At 38.7% G+C, this 18,392-nt stretch overlaps 1 protein-coding gene across 5 annotated transcripts in view; it reads right to left on the reverse strand.

The window, feature by feature from the left end:
- Positions 1–18,392, reverse strand: part of maml3 (mastermind-like transcriptional coactivator 3) — a 153,671-nt gene that overhangs the window by 73,847 nt on the left and 61,432 nt on the right. For 4 of the 5 annotated variants that reach the window (XM_024290022.2, XM_024290021.2, XM_024290020.2 and 1 more), the window contains one exon: positions 830–1,564. In XM_024290022.2, the coding sequence (XP_024145790.1) occupies positions 830–1,564 (735 nt within the window). Of the gene's footprint in view, positions 1–829; positions 1,565–2,930; positions 4,244–18,392 lie in introns of those variants that run through there. The other variant, XM_024290023.2, reaches the window with a different exon arrangement.

The following is an 18,392-nucleotide window of genomic DNA, read 5'->3' on the forward strand; positions in this document are numbered from 1 at the left end:
TTTAAACAACAAAACATATTTTGACAGACGAGGAGCACATATATTCGAAACTGTACAAAAAAAATATTTCCTTTAATTTTAAGTAAGCCATCAAATTTTGTTTTTCTTATGAAAAACTTTCACTTTTTGATTTGTTTTTATTAAAGCTTTCTACTAAAATATGACATAGATTCCATTTTTGCTCATAAATTCAAGATTAAATGACTTAAAATTGAAGTGATCTGATTGAATGTCAAATATATTAAAACAGTTTGTTAAACTTGTATTAATGTGATGATACATTCTTACATTAAGAACTAAATAAAAGCCCTTGAGTGCTTCAGAAAATACATTTTAATCAATCAATGGATTTAAATTGTATAAGTAAAGGTTAATCAAACTTTTTTTCATAACCCAACTCAACAATTTTACATTTTTTGAAATATATTTAATTTTCCTGTAAGACATGATAAGCAACAGTTAATTCAGGTTTAAATAGATCCTATAAATTGATGGGGTGTAACTTACACTGTAACAAGTGAAATATTGGATCAAATAACTAAAGCTCTGTAATTTGCTACATTTAAAAATATTAGTTTTTAATCAAATTAATGTTTAAGTTGAGTAAACTAACAACTAAAACATTTTATTTGATGAAAACTAATCATTTTAGATGTAATAAACTAAAGAACTTTTGCTAATTGATCCAATTTGTCCTTTTTTTAATTGTACTCACTGAGCAGCAATGAAGATATCAAACTGCATGCAGTTCAACTATTTTGTATAACATGTTGAACCTAAAAAAACGTGAAGTTTGATTGTAAGATTCAACATCCCACCCAAGACTGACCTGTGGTGAACCAATGGGAACCTGCGAGACTCCCTGCGGAGGCTGGGCAGGAGGTGGGAGTCCGGCTGTCGACCCTGACCCTCCGGGTGCCGTCGTATTCCCAGAAGATTCCTGCGGACCCGGTGTGGGATTGTTTGTGGGTCGGCCAAAATCGGCCTCCTTCTTGTCCTCAAAGTCCTCGTTAAAGAGGTCGTGCATGTCGTCCTCCGGAACGGTGTTGGTCAGCTCATCGATCAGCTCCTGCCACTCCTGGTCATTGAGGTTTATGTCGGAGAACAGTTTATTCTGATTGGACAGAGACTGGGGGTCAGAGGACTCCATTCCTCCCCCATCATCCAGCGGCTCCTGCTTTAGGTCTTTCAGGAGGCCAAAACTGTCCTCCAAGTCCAAAGAGCCGTTCAGCTTCATGTCGGAAAGGTGGCTGATGCCGTTCTTTCCCAGCTCGTCTGATGCCCGGCCCGAAAGAGTGCCGTTGGAGTTCGTACTGCTGTTTCCAGTTGAAGTGTTGGGCCCGCTGATTAGGGGCTTGATGTCCATTTGGTGATGGAGAGGAGAGATGGGTGGCACGTTGCTGTTGCTGTTCGGGAGGCCCGTCAGCGAGTCCAGACCTCCGGAGCCGTCCTTCCGTACCCGTTTGCTGGTCGGTGAGTAGCTGCCTCCATCGCAGATGCCGTTCTGCTCTCCGTTCAGGGGGGATCGCGCGCTGTCCAGTTTCCTCTTGACGGTCTCCTGGAGCTGCAAGAAAAACAGAAACAAATAAATGAAAAGGGGAAGCAGGGAAACAGAAACTTCTGTGATCTTTATAGTGATTTTGATGAAGAAATCTAAAGGGTGTATCAGTAAGACAAATGCAAATATGGTGCAGAGAAGTCAGTTACGTTTTGTAATCGGGAGGCAGCGGTCACATTATTACACACTGCATGTCTACTACAGAGGTTTTAAAAAGAAGTTTAAAATTTACAGTGACTGGACGATTTTTTTTGACAGTGGAGGTCGCATGGTGGCAGTTCAGGGACAGGCAGGGGGCAGTAAGGGGACAACACAAAAACCAATGCATTCTCACTCCCAACTCATCGTATATGGACTTGGGGTGTGCCAAAAAAATCGACATTGTAATATATCGCTGCGATTGATTCTCAATAGCTTCTCACCAAGTACCAATGTTTTCATTTTGTTTGAAGAGGCTGTAAAATGTTTTACTCACCCTCCTTTGGGGAGATGTTTCCTTCAGAGGTACTTGAATTTAATTTTTGTTCTGTTATTTACAACAATTTTGCAGTAAGTAGAGGGACTGCTGTTCATATTTACTTTTGTTAGCATTGAATTTAGCAAATATTTCCAATTCAATTGGTGTCAATGCTTGTCAAAGACACAGTTTTACTGATTTTAGCAATGTTGAACAAAAGAGTTTATTATTTGTTGCAAAAAATAAGACACAAGATGTTTATTATGATTGTGTTCAAGCTAAATGGGGATATATTTTCCTAAAAAATATGTGTTTGTTTATATAATGAGAGTTATTGGAGATATTTTTTACCGCAGTAAAATCGCAGTATCGTGATATCATCAATATCGTGAGCCATGTATTGCATCATATCGTGAAGTATCCAGTGATTCCCAGCTATAATATGGACGTACAGTTTTGGTGTTCTGGGTGTCCCTAAGTTTGTCTGGGCTGCTAACCGGTACCAGTCTGAGGGCCGCTTGGTACTGGGACACAGGGTCTTAAACCCTCGGGACGTGGACTGGTGCCAGTGGGGTTCCAGTACCAATCCAGTTCTGTTACCGCGTCTGGTACCACGTCACAAGGGTTGGGGAGCCATGATTTAATGGTGTCAAAAAAACCTTGAGTGGGAGGCAACCAAAACATGAAAAAGTGAAGTAGAGGGGGCCCGAACCATACTTCCATATATGAGGAATTGGGAGTGAGAATTTGCAGTAAAAGCTGATTAATAGGAGGGTCTCCAAGGTCCCTAAAATCGTCTGATAATCGACCAAATTCAGACTGCCACCATCCAGCCACCCTCCTGCCCCTGTGCTGCTGCCCCACTGCCACAGTCCGATTGCTAGGAAACATAGAGTAGCAGTGCAAGCACTAAACTAGAGCTGTTGACAAGGGGCGAGGACCCGGTCATGACCAGACGTCGATCTGGAGATCCCGGCCACCGTGGGTCCAAATGGTGAGACAGCATTGATGCTGCAGCATTGTGCTTTCTTGGGAGGCTTAAGTTCTAAAAAAAAGGTGTAAATTTGTAAATTGACAAGATTATAATGTGTGCTCAAAGTCATGAATGACCAGTGGCCTGCTTTTATTTACCCAAGTTTGCGGTCGGTGGCACATTATAAGGAGACATTTACATATTGTCCAATCAGAGGACAGGCCGGACGGTAGTCTGGATGCTACCACACTAGCTGCTGCCAGATTTTGTAATCCCTGACCACCACGCCATCAATTTTCACAAAAATCAGGCGGTGGCATGAAATCTTGAAGATTCTGCTGAAGCCTCCCTATCACCAGGTTGTATTTGTGAACGTAGCATTAGATTTGTATCAACCAAACCAGCATGTTCTCACACTAGAACAGCCTTTAAAATGTTCTCTGTAAAAGAGAAATCTCAGGCTATGTGGACAATTTATGATACCGAAGTCCCATAGACATGGTTCACCCATTAGCAGCCAACAACCTCTCCTGTGAGCCCCCCCGGCCTGCGCCTCGGCCATACTGCAGATGGGTTGCTAACAAACACTGGCCCACACAGAAATGACGACCCACAGGGTGGGGGAAGTTGAGGTTTGGAAGACAGCAAACAGAATCCGAGACACGGCCGTAGACATGAGACAACATGAAGAGCGCTATGCCAATAAGGCTTGGATTTTTGCTGATTAAGCGTCAGCTAAAGCATAGTTCTCAAAAAAAAAAAAAGCTCTCAGAAGCTTAAAAGCAGCAGCACAGTTGTGCTGACAAGAACAATCGCTGTATAATTGTCTGGGGGGGAGGTGGCTTACGGTTTGTGCTCAGTATACATGACAGCGGCTTTCAAACATGAAACCGTGGAAGTTCTTCTTGCCCTACTTACGCAAACAAGGTGTACCAACTGCGTGAGCCATGGAAGCGACTGAAATGTTTACACCACATCTAATCTCTGCACATTACCTCACATGCAGTTTTGGAAAACCAACAAAGGTGTGACTCGTGTCTACAGCTGCATCAGGATTCTGCTTAAGTCTCTTCAGACACTGGATGGCCGGTTTTAGGTGGATGTTTCTCATGCTTTTCTCAGACAAACCTACCATTAAGGTCTTTGGGGATAAAATCAACTCTTTTGTTATTCTGAAAACTTTTGGAGCATGTGCTTCTCTTTTGTTCGGCCGGAGCTCCAGACAACCATTTTTTCAGTTTGGAACAAACCACAGACGGAGTTTGGAGGCTGGTTTTGTTACTTTATTGGGAGATACTCTAAGATTAATGTTTTAATGTAAAAAGTACATTTATATATGTTTATTACTGAATTAGTCAAACTTAATCACACAAGGGGCCAAAATCCAAAACAATCCTTAGGTCGCGGGCCGAACAGGACAAACATTTATTGAACACACTAAGAGTACATTTTTAAAACTGTAACTTTTTAACATAATTCTGAACTAGATTTATTGCATTACCTGCGATAATTCTAGTGTGAACGCTGGAAGCTGAATTTGGCAGCTGAAGATGTTATTGCTAACTAAAGATGCTAGTGCTGATAGCTAAAAATGCTTAAATTAATCGCTAAAAACGCTGAAGTTGATAGCTAAAATCACTGAAGCTAATAGCTGAAATCGCTGAAGCTAATAGCCGACATCGCTGAAGCTAATAGCTGACATCGCTGAAGCTAATTGCTGAAATCACTGAAGCTAATAGCTGAAAATGCTAAAGCAGAAAGCCAGTTGAAATATTAGTTTAATGCCAAATTAGTCTAAAAAAATGAAAAAAAACAGTTACTGTGTAGCTGATAAAAAAATTCTAAACTCCAAAATATCCTAAAAACTGAAAAATGCCTAAATTAGCTAAAACAGCTAGCATGGAGCTAAAATATTAGCTAAACTCCAAAACAGCCTAAAAATGCCAAAATAGTTCAAAAAGCTAGCATAATGCCAATTTTTAAAACTTTAAAACTGAAATTCTGTAACATAATTATGAATAAAAAAGGCAGGAATATATTTCCAGAATAAATCAATTTAAACCTCAAATAAATTTCAATATTTTGCCAAGGCCGGCCCCCGGGCCCTGATTTGGACACGTGTGCTAACCACTGATTAGCCCAACCTTGATAAATCAACATCAAAATGTCTTACCATAAATGCAGTTAATTTCGTATTTGAGTCTTATCGATGAAGAATAGCTACTATTACAAATAATCCGTTTAATTCTAGGTTAGGACCTGTAAAATATTTTGAGTAAGACACCAAAATCTGGAGATTTTTTATTTTTCAAATGCGAGTTCAGAGCAAGAAACATCATCGGTTTCAGAACTGTAAGTGCCTTCAAGCTCTAAAACCAAGGATGGTAGGAAAAAGAAAAAAAACGACCGCCTACATCTTGTTTGTTTGACAAGTAAATGATTTGTAAAATGAATGCTCCAGATTTTCCAGCTTTTACATGATTTCATGCTGGTCAGATTTGTGCCACACTGAGTTAATGTGTGGATATACGAGGTGGCTCTTAAGGAATCTATTGTCTCTTTTTCTAATGGAAAAAGCACCAGGATCTTTATTTAGTCAGAACGGGTTTTAGCTGTTGAATTTAGAAAGAAAGAGCAGCAAGATTGACTCTGGTAAACAACACAAACATGCCAAAACTTTATTATGATTGGGAAAAAAAGTGCATGTTTCTAAATAATTTGGGTTTCTATGCAATTTCTGTTCAATTTAATAAACCATCAGTCTCAATTTTACTCCTAATGAAGTTGGCAGAAAAACAGCAGATGCTATTAAAATGACGAATGGGATGTGGAAACCTCATTTCTGAAAGGTTACCAGAGTACAAAGTTTAAGCTGAAGGCAGAATCAAAGCCAAAAGTTTAAGGTTCGCACAAAAATATGATAATTTTGCACAAACATTGCACAACATGGAAAATACGTTTACTTTTGCTGCACAAAGAAAGGACACAAAAGCTCATTTTCATCAATAAAAACCAGTTCACAGCTTTTACACTAAAGCAGAAACTGTTTTATCTGGTAGTAAGCTGTAATCATGGTTTAAAATGAGGAAAATCAAGCTTTAAACTGACAAGACATGAGAAAGAGTTCACTCGTCGTTACCCTTTCAGTCTGAAATGTTAATCCATTCTTTTCAATGCGCTCATAAACAAAAACAAGAAAAGGTTCACAAATGCATCTTGATTAGGGCCATTCACAAGTCATGTGAATGCTGCACATCTCCAGCGGGGAGACGCTCAGTCACAGGCTGCAAAATATTTAGTCAAATCTGAACTCTCAACTGTCACGTGTGACGAAGCCAAACACACACACACACACACCCACACACAGAGGGCTCCCTGAAATGCATGTGTGCACGCTCTTTGTTATTCAGATGGAACCACCGACTAAATGTATTCAGACTGAATCCTGACCTGGAGGACGGTGCGGCTGGCAGAAACACACAACGTAACGCAACAAACTTTTTTACACCTTGCAGTGTAAAATGAGGGTCTGTGCACATCCTTATTATTTTATAAAATCCTAAAAACAATTGGCAACTAAGACTGTTTTGCATGTGTGTTAAATTCTATACATACATGACAAAAAAACAAAACAAAAACATCTTTAAAGACTTGCACTGATCATCTTTTGATCTATTGTAAAATCATTTTAATTAAATAATTTTTAGTCAAATGAAGAAAAACCTGTTGTTTTCTTGGACATAGTTTCTGCAGAGCGACAGGAGTTCATCAGAAATTTGCTTCTGAGTTGTGGGCGGGGACTACTGGCATGGAGGACTCCCACCATTGCTGAGAGCTCTTTGTTTACACATTCTCCTGCTAGCTTACAGCCCCTCACACTTCCAACCTAGCATTACCAGTGCAAGAAATATCTATCCAGCCGTATGAATATACACATAGATCTACATTAGAATAGATCAGAGCGATAGTCCGTGAATAACAAATGGATGAAGTCGTCTGTGACATCACCCATAGAAAATGTTTTCGTGATTTGGATGCTGCTATTTGGAGCGATTGGTCCGAGTTAGTCTGTGTCACGTTTCTATAGCAACTACTACAGCTAATCAGGAGTGAGCTTGTTTGAAGCCCACGCCCCTTTTCCTGAAAGCTGCTCAGGAGAGAATATCGATCAGACGTTGGAGGTGTGCACCACATGCTTTTAAACTGAAGCATCTGATTGGTCAACTTGAACAACGTGCGATAAACCAAAAACATCTTTAAAAAAATAAGGAGTAGATAAAAGACGTTGATAAAAATGTATCAGAGAAAGAATTCTTACCCTAGGAGCTATAATGACTGAGTAATAACCGTCTATTTCTCAATAGAAGTCTATGGGATTTTGGCTTCATGGAGCCAGCAGGTACTTCCTCTTTGAGGGGGAGCTGGTGGCAGACAAGATGGCAGCTGAAATCATGAGCAGGAAGGAAGTCCAGAACCAAAAAAACTATACCCTTCCCCCTGCCGCCTCACATCAGTCAAAAAATAGTTATTTTTTTGTAAAATAAATAAATAAATAAGACTAATATAAAAGTGGTGATTCTAACATGTACATTTTTTTTTTTGCATTTTTAGCTTTAAGTTTTTAAAATCTGAGGTGTGTCTGTCAAAACCTATAGGGCTCATTGACATGGTGCAACTCCTTTTACGATCAACGGGAATTAGCTGATCTGCAGAGAAAAGCGACTTTAAAGCGGCTTTTCACCGATATGCAACACATTACTAAAATATAACTAAAGTGTTATATTCCGGAGCAAAGCCGCTTTTCTCAGTGACAGAATAAGCTGATTCATGTTGATAGAGTAAAGAAGGGTTGAAGGTTGACTCCAGTCAAATGTAAACACTGGTCTGGAGCTAAAGCTCCAATGTCAGTTTTACAATTTTTTTTAGTATCCTTTTTGAAATGAATAAAGCGTTTACCCTCTTTAGACATATTGTAAGCTAGTCCTGAACACTAAACCGTTTATTCACATTAAAAGGTTTTAATAAAAGTTTCAACAACTCTGAAATCTTGTGGCATTTCTGCTTCCAGCTAATGACTTTCCGCCATCTTGTCTGCCACAAGTAGCAGGGAGCTTGTGGCCCACCCACTTTATTTTCTGCATCACAAATACGGCCTTTTTCAAATGATATTTTTTGACAACGATTTAAAGTCCTGTTAGTTGTCATGCGCCTAGGTGTGTGAAATTTGTTCTCCACGTTTGACCCATCCCCTGAGGGAGGGGTGAGCTGCAGACACAGATGTGCTCAGGAACCCTTTGGTGGTTTAACCCCCCCAATCCAACCCCTTAATTCTGAGTGTCAAGCAGGGAGGCACTAGGTTTCATTTTTAGAGTCTTTGGTGCGACTCAACCTGGATTTGAACTCACAACCTTCAAGTCTCAGGGCGGACACTTAACCACATTAAGCTGGTTGATTTGAATAAAAAAAAATACTACCAAAAATAAAATTTTTAGCTAAATCTTCTTTATATATCATCAGAAAAATGACAAGATCATGTTGAAAACTGAATTTTCATGAGAGTGAGTCTTGAACCTTCTGTGTGTATGTGGTCGAGTAATCAAAGGGTTTAAATAATTCAGATTTCCTGTTTGTAGGTCTATATAAGCTATATGGACATGCATGCATACTAGTGAGTGCGTTTGTGTGTGAGTGTGTTTGTGTTTCAGGCCTTCCCTAAATGCCAGTGACTCACGTTGATAATAACAGACTCGCCTTTCAAAGCCCACCAATAAAAACTCCCATAATTATCCAGGTGGTGTGAACTGTGGCACCCTCCCACACAGATGCATGCACACACTCATGCGGGTTTTAGAAAAACGCACAAACCTGCAAACAACATTATCCATTTAACCCCAGTGATCAAACTCTGAAGGTACAGGCAGAAACAAAGAGAAAAGGCATCCAGGCTGCGGCGGAGGAGAGCCGAGGATTGTGGTCGAGTCTGCTTCCTGCTGTGAGCGTCTGCATGCCCCAGCCTGAGGGAACGTGACAGGATGAACGACAAACCTGTGCGAGATCTGCCAAAACACCCCACATGAACTCCAGTAAATGAACCTTTTGTATCTTTTAGTGCAGGGGTGTCATCGTACAAGGGGCCAAAATCCAAAACACAATTTAGGTCGCGGGTCGAATAGGATAAACATTTATTGAACATTCTAAAAACTACATTTTTAAAACTTTAAAACCATAAAAATGTTCACATAATTATAAAATAATTATATAGCATTACCTGCGGTAATACTAGTGTGAATGCTGTAAGCTGAATTTGGCCTCTGACGATGCTGAAATTGATAGCTGAAAACACTTAAGCTAATAGCATTAAAGATGATAGCCAGATAAAATATTAGCTATATGCCAAATTAGCCTAAAAAAAAAACTTAGGTTAACCAAAACAGTTAGCATGTAGCTGAAAAAATAGCTAAACTTCAGAATATCCTTAAAACTGAAAAAAAACTAAATTAGCCAAAGCAGTTAGCATGTAGCTGAAATATTAGCTAAACTCCAATTAGCCTAAAAACTGAAAATAGCATAAATTAGCCAAAACAGCTAGCATGTAGCTGAAATATTAACCAAACACCAAAATAGCCTAAAAAAAACTTTAAAAAAGAGTCTAAATTAGCCGAAACAGCTAGCATGTAGCTGAAATATTAGCTAAACTCAAATTAGCCTAAAAAGTGAAAAAAGCCTAAATTAGCCAAAAGAGCTAGCATGTAGCTGAAATATTGACTAAACAAAACAGCCCAAAAACTGAAGAAAGCCCAAGTTAGCCAAAACAGCTAGCATGTACCTGAAATATTAGCTAAACTAAAAATTAGCCTAAAAACTAAAAATAGAGTAAATCAGCCAAAACAGTTAGCATGTAGCTGAAATATTAGCTAAACACCAATATATCCTAAAATAACTTAAAAAAGAGTCTAAATTAGTCGAAACAGCTAGCATGTACCTGAAATATTAGCTAAACTAAAAATTTGCCTAAAAACTAAAAATAGAGTAAATCAGCCAAAACAGTTAGCATGTAGCTGAAATATTAGCTAAACACCAATATATCCTAAAATAACTTAAAAAAGAGTCTAAATTAGTCAAAACAGCTAGCATGTAGCTGAAATATTAGCTAAACTCAAATTAGCCTAAAAAGTGAAAAAAGCTTAAATTAGCCAAAAGAGCTAGCATGTAGCTGAAATATTGACTAAACTCCAAAACAGCCCAAAAACTGAAGAAAGCCCAAGTTAGCCAAAACAGCTAGCATGTACCTGAAATATTAGCTAAACTAAAAATTAGCCTAAAAACTAAAAATAGCCTAAATCAGCCAAAACAGTTAGCATGTAGCTGAAATATTAACCAAACACCAAAATAGCCTAAAAAATCTTGAATGCCAATTTTTAAAACTTTAAAACTATAACTTTTTAACATAATTAGGAATAATAAAGATGCAGGAATTTTATTCCAGAATAAATCAAATTAAACGTTAAATAACTTTCAATATTTTACTCTCCATAAAAATATATTTTGTCAAAATAATCCAAGTTAAAAATCGCGCCAAGATAACATCAGGCCATTGCTAACAATAAAATAAAATGATCTGGAGGGCTGGATTGAATTACCCGGAGGGCCGGATCCGGCCCCCGGGCCTTGACTTTGACACGTGTTTTAGTGCGATTAGGAGCCTCATTACTCCTCTGAGTTGCAGCATTTTGCTCTCCATGTGTTGCAAGCAGAAGCTGGCACTATTCTTTAATTTTTCATCAGATACTCCTGACCGACAGTGAACTGAGGGCTGGATGTCAGTGCGATAGAGAGGCAGGGTTTTTCCGTCAGAAATCAGAATTCGACGGTGTCTTTAATCAAGCCGGAACGCCGCAGGAGGAAAAGAGCATCGCGGCGAAAGCGACGAATGGGGAAAGTAAAAGAGCAGAGACAGCAGCGAGCGCCGCTCTGTGTTTTCTTTGACATGAACACCTGCCGACTGCTCCTCTGCCTGCCGCCGCGCCACGCAGACGACGACGACAAAGACGCACAAAGGTGGAGCGGAGAAGACGCTCGCACGGAGGAAGAGGGGGATTTATGTGACGGCAGATGGTCTTTTTCCTCCGAGTGAAGGAGCAACCAGAACATGACGTGGAGCTAGAGGAGGGGGGGCAGTGAGGTGGCTAGATGGAGAGGCATAGCATGCCAGATGACAGCAGGGAGCAAACGATGAGAGGGTGATCAGAGAGGGAGAGGGAGGAGAGAGATGGAGCCACGAAGGTGCTGTTGTTATAGCAACCTGCTGCTCTGGTGCTTTGTGCACTGCATCCTCCTCCTTCCTCCTCCTCCTCCTCCTTCTCCTCCAGGACTCTGGCTTCACTTCCCTCCTTGTCTACCTCTACGTCTCCTCGCCTCTGCTTCCTTTTGCTTCAGTCGGAAGCGTCATTTCAAACACAAAGCCTTTTTTTTCTTTTTTTTTTCTCACAAATCTACAAACTTTGATGCAGACATTTATTAATCATCATGTTCACATATGAGTATAGAATTAAATGAAGAAAACCCAGTGTGTCCACCAGCAGAAAATGAAAGCTGCCATCACGTTTCCTCAACTGGTAGCTTTTCTTTCCACTTATCGCTCCATTTTCAAGCCGTGACCTTCTAGAACTGAAGGTCACGGCTTGAAATGATTCAAACACAATAGGAAGGTTCACATAAGTCTTTGGATCGGTCCATCAGTGGATTTACCTGCTTCAGAACACCTTTATATTATTGTATTCAAGAACTTTGTTTTATTTATTTATTTAATTGGCATCAATATTTCAGTCAGAGATGTTTTCATAGAAATGTCCTTATGTGTTTAGACTAAATAAATCAATTCAGGTAGACACAATGTTTAGTACACTGTGCTTGTCTTTTCTGTCATTTTTTATCAAAACAGCCTCTAATTAGCAGTGGATTAAACCCGTATGATGTTCCAGTGGTTCAATCCGCCCTTAAAAGTACAATTATAAAGTAAAAAAAAACACGTTACATTTATTTTAGTACCCAATCTCAATGCATCCTTTAGAAAAAATGTCCAAAGAGATGCTAAAGAAGTCAAACAGGACTTCTGATGTTCTACAATATACCTGTCCTTACAGGTGGATATGGTCGAAGGTTGATCATACAGGGCAATGCAAAAAATGTCAAGGTCGTAGACCGCGCAGTAAGTACCACAGAGCATCACCTGTACGCTATTAGTGCCTTATGAATAGTTCACAATACCTACATGGAGTGTTTAGCTCATGATATTTACTATGTAGTTCACGATATATACATGAACTACACACGTATCATATCTATGTACATAGATACGATGCACCGGAGCTGGCTCTTCTGTTTACATTAATGCTCCCAAAGAGCAGTCAGAATGCAGTTGTCAGGAGCCTTTATTGAAAAAAAAAATAAGGATGTACTCCAAAGTGATCAGAAAAGCTCATCCAGATGCTATTGACATAATTACAGAGACAAACTGTAGATGTAAAGGAATCTGTGCTTATTTTAATTTCCTGACATATTTTAACACAAGAGTGAAAAGAAAATCCCTAAAACTTCAGAGAAGTGTTCCAAGCGTTGACTGTAATTGAGAACTGGACAAAAGAAAAGGACTTACTTCAAACTATAATCAAATGAAGCCAATTCTAGAGCTGGGTTGATAAAATTGAGTTGAATCGATTTAAGCTTAACAGATCAATAATTGATTCATAAAAATATAAATCGATCTAGCACATAAAGCTAAAGTCTGCTAGCTTGATGCTAACATTTAATGGAATTTCCCATAGGACAGCTAATGCTAACACTCGGTAAACGTACATTTCTGACTAATGGAACATCTTTATAAACTTATAGGTATGAATTTTACAAACTCTTTTAAGGAAACCTTTTTAAAGTAACCATTCATGGTCTAAAATGTCGTTTTTTTGCTCTTCTTCTGGAATAAGGTGTAATGCTATAGCGTGATCGCCACCTAGTGGCCAAACTGAAACGTCCTCCAGGAGAACCAGAACAATGTTTACAATGTTAATGATCTGAACATTTTTGTTAGAACTTCTCCTTTAGAGAATCCATGTAAGACTGTATGATATTAACAATCTCATTATTTCACTGATACATTTTACAGCATGTTAACTGTATCAGATTAATCTAAATATATTCAAAATATATAGTAGATTATTAATATATTTGGTAACAAATGCGTATAAATGTGTAAAGTCAAAATTGAATTGAAGAATCGAAAAAAATCAATTCATGCTCTTGTGAATCGAATCGTTTATGCAAATTATAATCGATAGCCAGTCCTAGTCAATTTAGTCACCGCTTCTTTGGAGTTTTGGCTTCTTGGAGCCAGCGGGTACTTCCTGTTTGGAACACCAGGGGGGAGGAGTCACTCAATCTAGTTCTCTCTTACAGTCAAAAGAAAAATAAAAAGGTTTTCATTTGTTGATGCTTCTAATCACTCAATTTAAGAGGGCAGACGTCAGGATAGGACAGACGGTAAGAAGACAAAATCCTTTCTTCTGAGGTTAAGTGGAGTGAAACTAAACTCACAGAGTTCAGCTTTGAAGTCCACTAAACATGTACATCTGTAAACAAACTCTGGAGAAGCAGATCCTGTCAAGCGACTGCAGTTTTTAAAAATCCACTTTGTGTTTCATCACTTCAAAAGCGTCCTTTTCACTTGAACACATTCTCACGAGCAGACAGACACAGATATCAGTCGTGATTTAAACTTCATTTGGCTCCCCGGGTGCGAGTCGACGTGTGCCGTAGTCTGTGTGTGCGTGGCTGTTGCTGGTCTGGCCCACTCGACTGTGAAATGAGTCAATTATATCAAACAAGTCTTTAATAAGTAAATGTGTTTGCCACTCTGTGAGAGTGACTGAGCATATGAGGGATGATGGTGATGGGGCTAAAAGCTGCAGTTTGTAACCACCCACTTAGAGCCCTAATCTGTCTTCAGATGAGGCTGAAAAGTTGGAACTTTTTCACCTAAAAGAGCGGGTTTTCTTAGAAAAAAAAATTGGTTTGAAACGTCTCGTTGGCAGGAGAATTGGCTGCTTTCGTAGTGCAGATACCCAATAGCCATAGAGTTGAGGTAGAGCCATCCACCTCTGATTGGAGGACTGAGGCCAGCCCGCCCATGTGTCAAAAGTGTCCTTGGGCAAGACACTGAAGCTCACATTGCTCCTGGTGGTTATAGATTAGCACCAGTGTTAGGCAGTGGAGTGTTTGAGCCTTAAGCAAGGTCCTATTTACTGTAGGCACACGGCAGTTACCTTTTTTTTTATCAATAATTGGTCATATATATTTATACATTTAGCTTCTCAAAATCTCACGGTGACAAAGATTCTTGTTTTCATTAGCTTCAGAGTTTTAGTGCAAAACTTTCAGTGAAAAAGGTAAAGGGTCAGAACCATCAGAGTCTGTCCTTTAGTTCAAGGACGGCGGCTAAAGCCCACGTCAGCAAACATCCATCCTACTGAAGTATCCTTGAGCAAGTCAGGGAGACCAGAAACACTGCAGTAGTGGGGAAAAAACAGGTTCAGTAACTGGTTCTGAGCCTGAAAGACCTTAAAGATCCCCTCTGGAAGTATTCCCAGTAGTCCTTTAATTATGATTATGCAATTTTTAGCATTTTCTAGGACATAATTCCACAGGGCGGCAGGAGAAATTTATCTCCGAGTTGTAGATGGGATTGGTAGTGCGAGGCAAGCCCGCCCCCTCTTTCCCTTCCCATTGCTGAGAGCTCAAACAGGGAGCTTGTGGCCATCCCAGAGTATTTTCTACCTAAAAAATAGGGCTGGGTATCAATTATAATTTCCAGAAACAGTTCGATTCAGATTTTTTTCGATGCTTCAATTTAAGTCACTTTATTACAGAAGAAGAAGACAGTATCAGGAAAAAAAGACCACATGTGGTTACTTAAAAAAGAGTTTGTATTCCTGTGAGTTTATAAAGATGTTAATTTAGTCAGAAATGTATGTTTAGGTCGACCGAGCGTTAGCATTAGCCGTCCTATGGGAAATTCCATTAAATGTTAGCATCAAGCTAGCAGTTTTTAGCTTTATGTGCTAGATAGATTTATATTTTTATGAATCAATTAATGATTTGTTAAGGTTAAATCGATTCATTGATTTTATTAACCCAGCCCTACTAAAAAATGCAATCGTTTTCAAACTGCATTTATTACAAAAATTAAAATATTAAAAAAAAGCTTAATTTGATTTATATTTTTCCTTCATCATCAGAAAAATACTACAAGTACATGTTTAAAAAACCCAACACATTTTTTATTGGATTTAGTGATGTATTCCAGGTGATCATGTGACCGAATGAAAGTTCAATTCTTTAACTTTATTGGCAGATAAACACTATTTGTTCATAACATCCTCATGTTTTAATGAATCCGTGTGGGACATTTCATACATGTACGTGTCCTCAAATTTTACCCAAACCTTATAAAAGAGCAGACAGAATCCAGCTTGTTGTAATTCACAATTTGTGTCACTGAATGTCACTAGATCCCAGAGGATAGACCTTAACAAGGAAGACGCTCCAGCTTTTTATGTAAAGTAACAGGAGGTTAATTTCTGCACAGACTGGAGTTGGAGGGAAAACAGCTGCCAACATCTTCACCTTCATCACACAAGAATCCGACTCTTATCACAGACAAAATATCTGTTGAAATGTTCTTCCTGAGGATGGGACTTCCAGAAAACTGAGCAATAAATGAGCAGAACACAAAAACAAAGCGTCTGTGTGAGTGAAGGACAGAAAACTCCAAGTGACAAGAGGAAGGTGCAAACAAAAGAAACATTTGGCCGCCGTCCCAGAGAAGGGTGTATGTGTGAGAAAGCGCCTGCCAGTCTGCCTCTTGTACACAGGGGGCCTATACACGCCTGATTTGAATACACACACACTTCTAATCCTCCGAACAGTCACACCTTAATGTTTTTCCCCCATTTAAAAAAAAAAAAAGAATCTGCTTCTAGTTAGGGCTGCCACGATTTAGGCTAATTTAGTGTTTAGCTTCTATCTTAGCGACATGCTAACGTTCCTGACTAATTTAGTTTACTGAGGAATTTAAGGCTAATTTAGAGTTTAGCTTCTATTTGGGCAACATGCTAACGTTTTTGGCTAATTTGTTATCTACTGGGGTTTTTTAGGCTAATTTAGAATTTAGCTTCTATTTTAGCAATATGCTAACGCTCCTGATTAATTTAGTTTAATGAGGAATTTTAGGCTATTTTGAAGATAGCGAGTATGAATATGCTAGCTTTTTGGCAAATTTTGCTTCTACTGAGTTTTTTTAGGCTAATTTAGTGTCTAGCTTCTATTTTAGCAACATGCTAATGTTCCTGACTAATTTAGTTTACTGAGAAATTTTAGGCTAATTTAGAGTTTAGCTTCTATTTTAGCAACAGGCTAACATTTTTGACGATTTTAGTTTAATGAGGAGTTTATCTAGCATTTCAAGAATGAGCTAGCTTTTTTGGCTAATTTGGCTTCTACTGAGGTTTTTTTATGCTAATTTTTAGTTTAGCTCCTATTTGGGCAACATGCTAACATTTTTGGCTAATGTATTATCTACTGTTTTTTTAAGGCTAATTTAGAGTTCAGCTTCTATTTTAGCAACATGCTAACATTTTTGACGAATTTAGTTTTATGAGGAATTTTAGGCTATTATGGAGTTAGCAAGTAAGCGATCAATATGCTAGCTTTTTTTGGTTAATTTGGCTTCTACTGAGGTTTTTTTATGCTAATTTGAAATTTAGCTAATATTTCAGCAACATGCAAACATCTTTGGCTAATGTGTAATCTACTGGGGTTTTTTAAGGCTAATTAAGAGTTTAGCTTCTATTTTAGCAACATGCTAACATTTTTGACGTATTTAGTTTAATGAGGAATTTTAGGGCAATTTTGGAGTTAACGAGTATGAATTTGCTAGCTTTTTGGCAAATTTTGCTTCTACTGAGGTTTTTTATGCTAATTTGGGGTTTGGCTTCTATTTTAAGAAGATGCTAACCTTTTGACGAATTTAGTTTAATGAGGAATTTTAGGCTATTATGGAGTTAGCGAGTAAGCTATCAATATGTTAGCTTTTTGGCTAATTTGGCTTCTACTGAGATTTTTTCTGCAAATTTGGAGTTAAGCTCATATTTGAGCTACATGCTAACGTTTTTGGCTCATTTGTTATCTACTGGTTTTTTTTAGGCTAATTTGGAGTTTAGCTTCTAATTTAGCAACAGGCTAACATTTTTGACTAATTTAGTTTACTGAGGAATTTTAGGCTATTTTGGAGTTTAGCTAATATTTAAGCAACACACTAAATATTTTTGCAAAATTGACATGTCTTATGGATTTTTAAGCAATTTTACTGCAAAATGTTTAGAAACTTAGGTCAACTTCAGCGCTCTTTCATAGTTCTTTAACAAAATTTCCAGCCTTTTAGCAAATTTAACATTTTGCTAATAGCTTTAGCATTTTCAATAAATCCCTTTAGCAATTAAAGTAAATTCTGTTGCCATTTTTAGTGAAAAGCTTCAGCATCTTCAGCGACTATATTTCTAGTTTAATAAACTATCATCTTAATTGTCTTTATTTTTAGTTAAAGGTAATGATGGTTTAGATGTGTGTTTTACATCCATTTTGCTCATGAACCGATTAGTCGATAAATCTGAAAAAATAATAAGTGATAAGTCGACTATTAAAATAATCCTTTGTAACAGCCCTAATCTGGTTTAGCTTGTTTTGTGCCTGAATGTTTCTAAGTTCTCACACAGCATTAGAATTAAGTGAGGAAAAAGTGATTTTAGACTAGACAGTGAGTGAACTCTGTTGGTCCGTGCGGTGTGTGTGCACATGCGCACAAAAGTGTGAGCGTGGACGTGTCATCAGCACTTTTAAAGCTGCTGATCTGACATAAAAAACCTAAGACTGGAGGACCATCACCCCCCCACATCCCATCCATCTCATCCATCCCCGACCCCCTGACTCAATAACATGGACTCTCATATCCATGCCTGTTTGTGTAGGGAGGAGGAGATCTGGAGGAGGAACAGGAAAAAAAGAGGGAAAAGCTTTGTGCAGTTTAACAGACACTTTTACAAACCATCAGAATTAAACGTGAAACTAATTATCTCCCGGGTCAAGGGCAGGCGGGGTGCGCGAGCGTCTGCGCGCTTCCGTTTAGGAGATAAAGCGAGCTGGATTGGAGGCAGGCGCAGAGAAAACGAGGGGATGGGAGACGGGGGGAAACGGAGTGTGTTTGTGTGTGGTTTCTGGCTGAGCTGCTCCTCTCTATTTATAGAGCCGCGGCTCCTTCCTGTTTCTAGAGCTGTACCATCGCGCCGGGGGTGGTG

This window comes from Oryzias melastigma, linkage group LG1, assembly GCF_002922805.2.
Source record: "Oryzias melastigma strain HK-1 linkage group LG1, ASM292280v2, whole genome shotgun sequence".
In the NCBI taxonomy this organism is placed as follows: domain Eukaryota; kingdom Metazoa; phylum Chordata; class Actinopteri; order Beloniformes; family Adrianichthyidae; genus Oryzias; species Oryzias melastigma.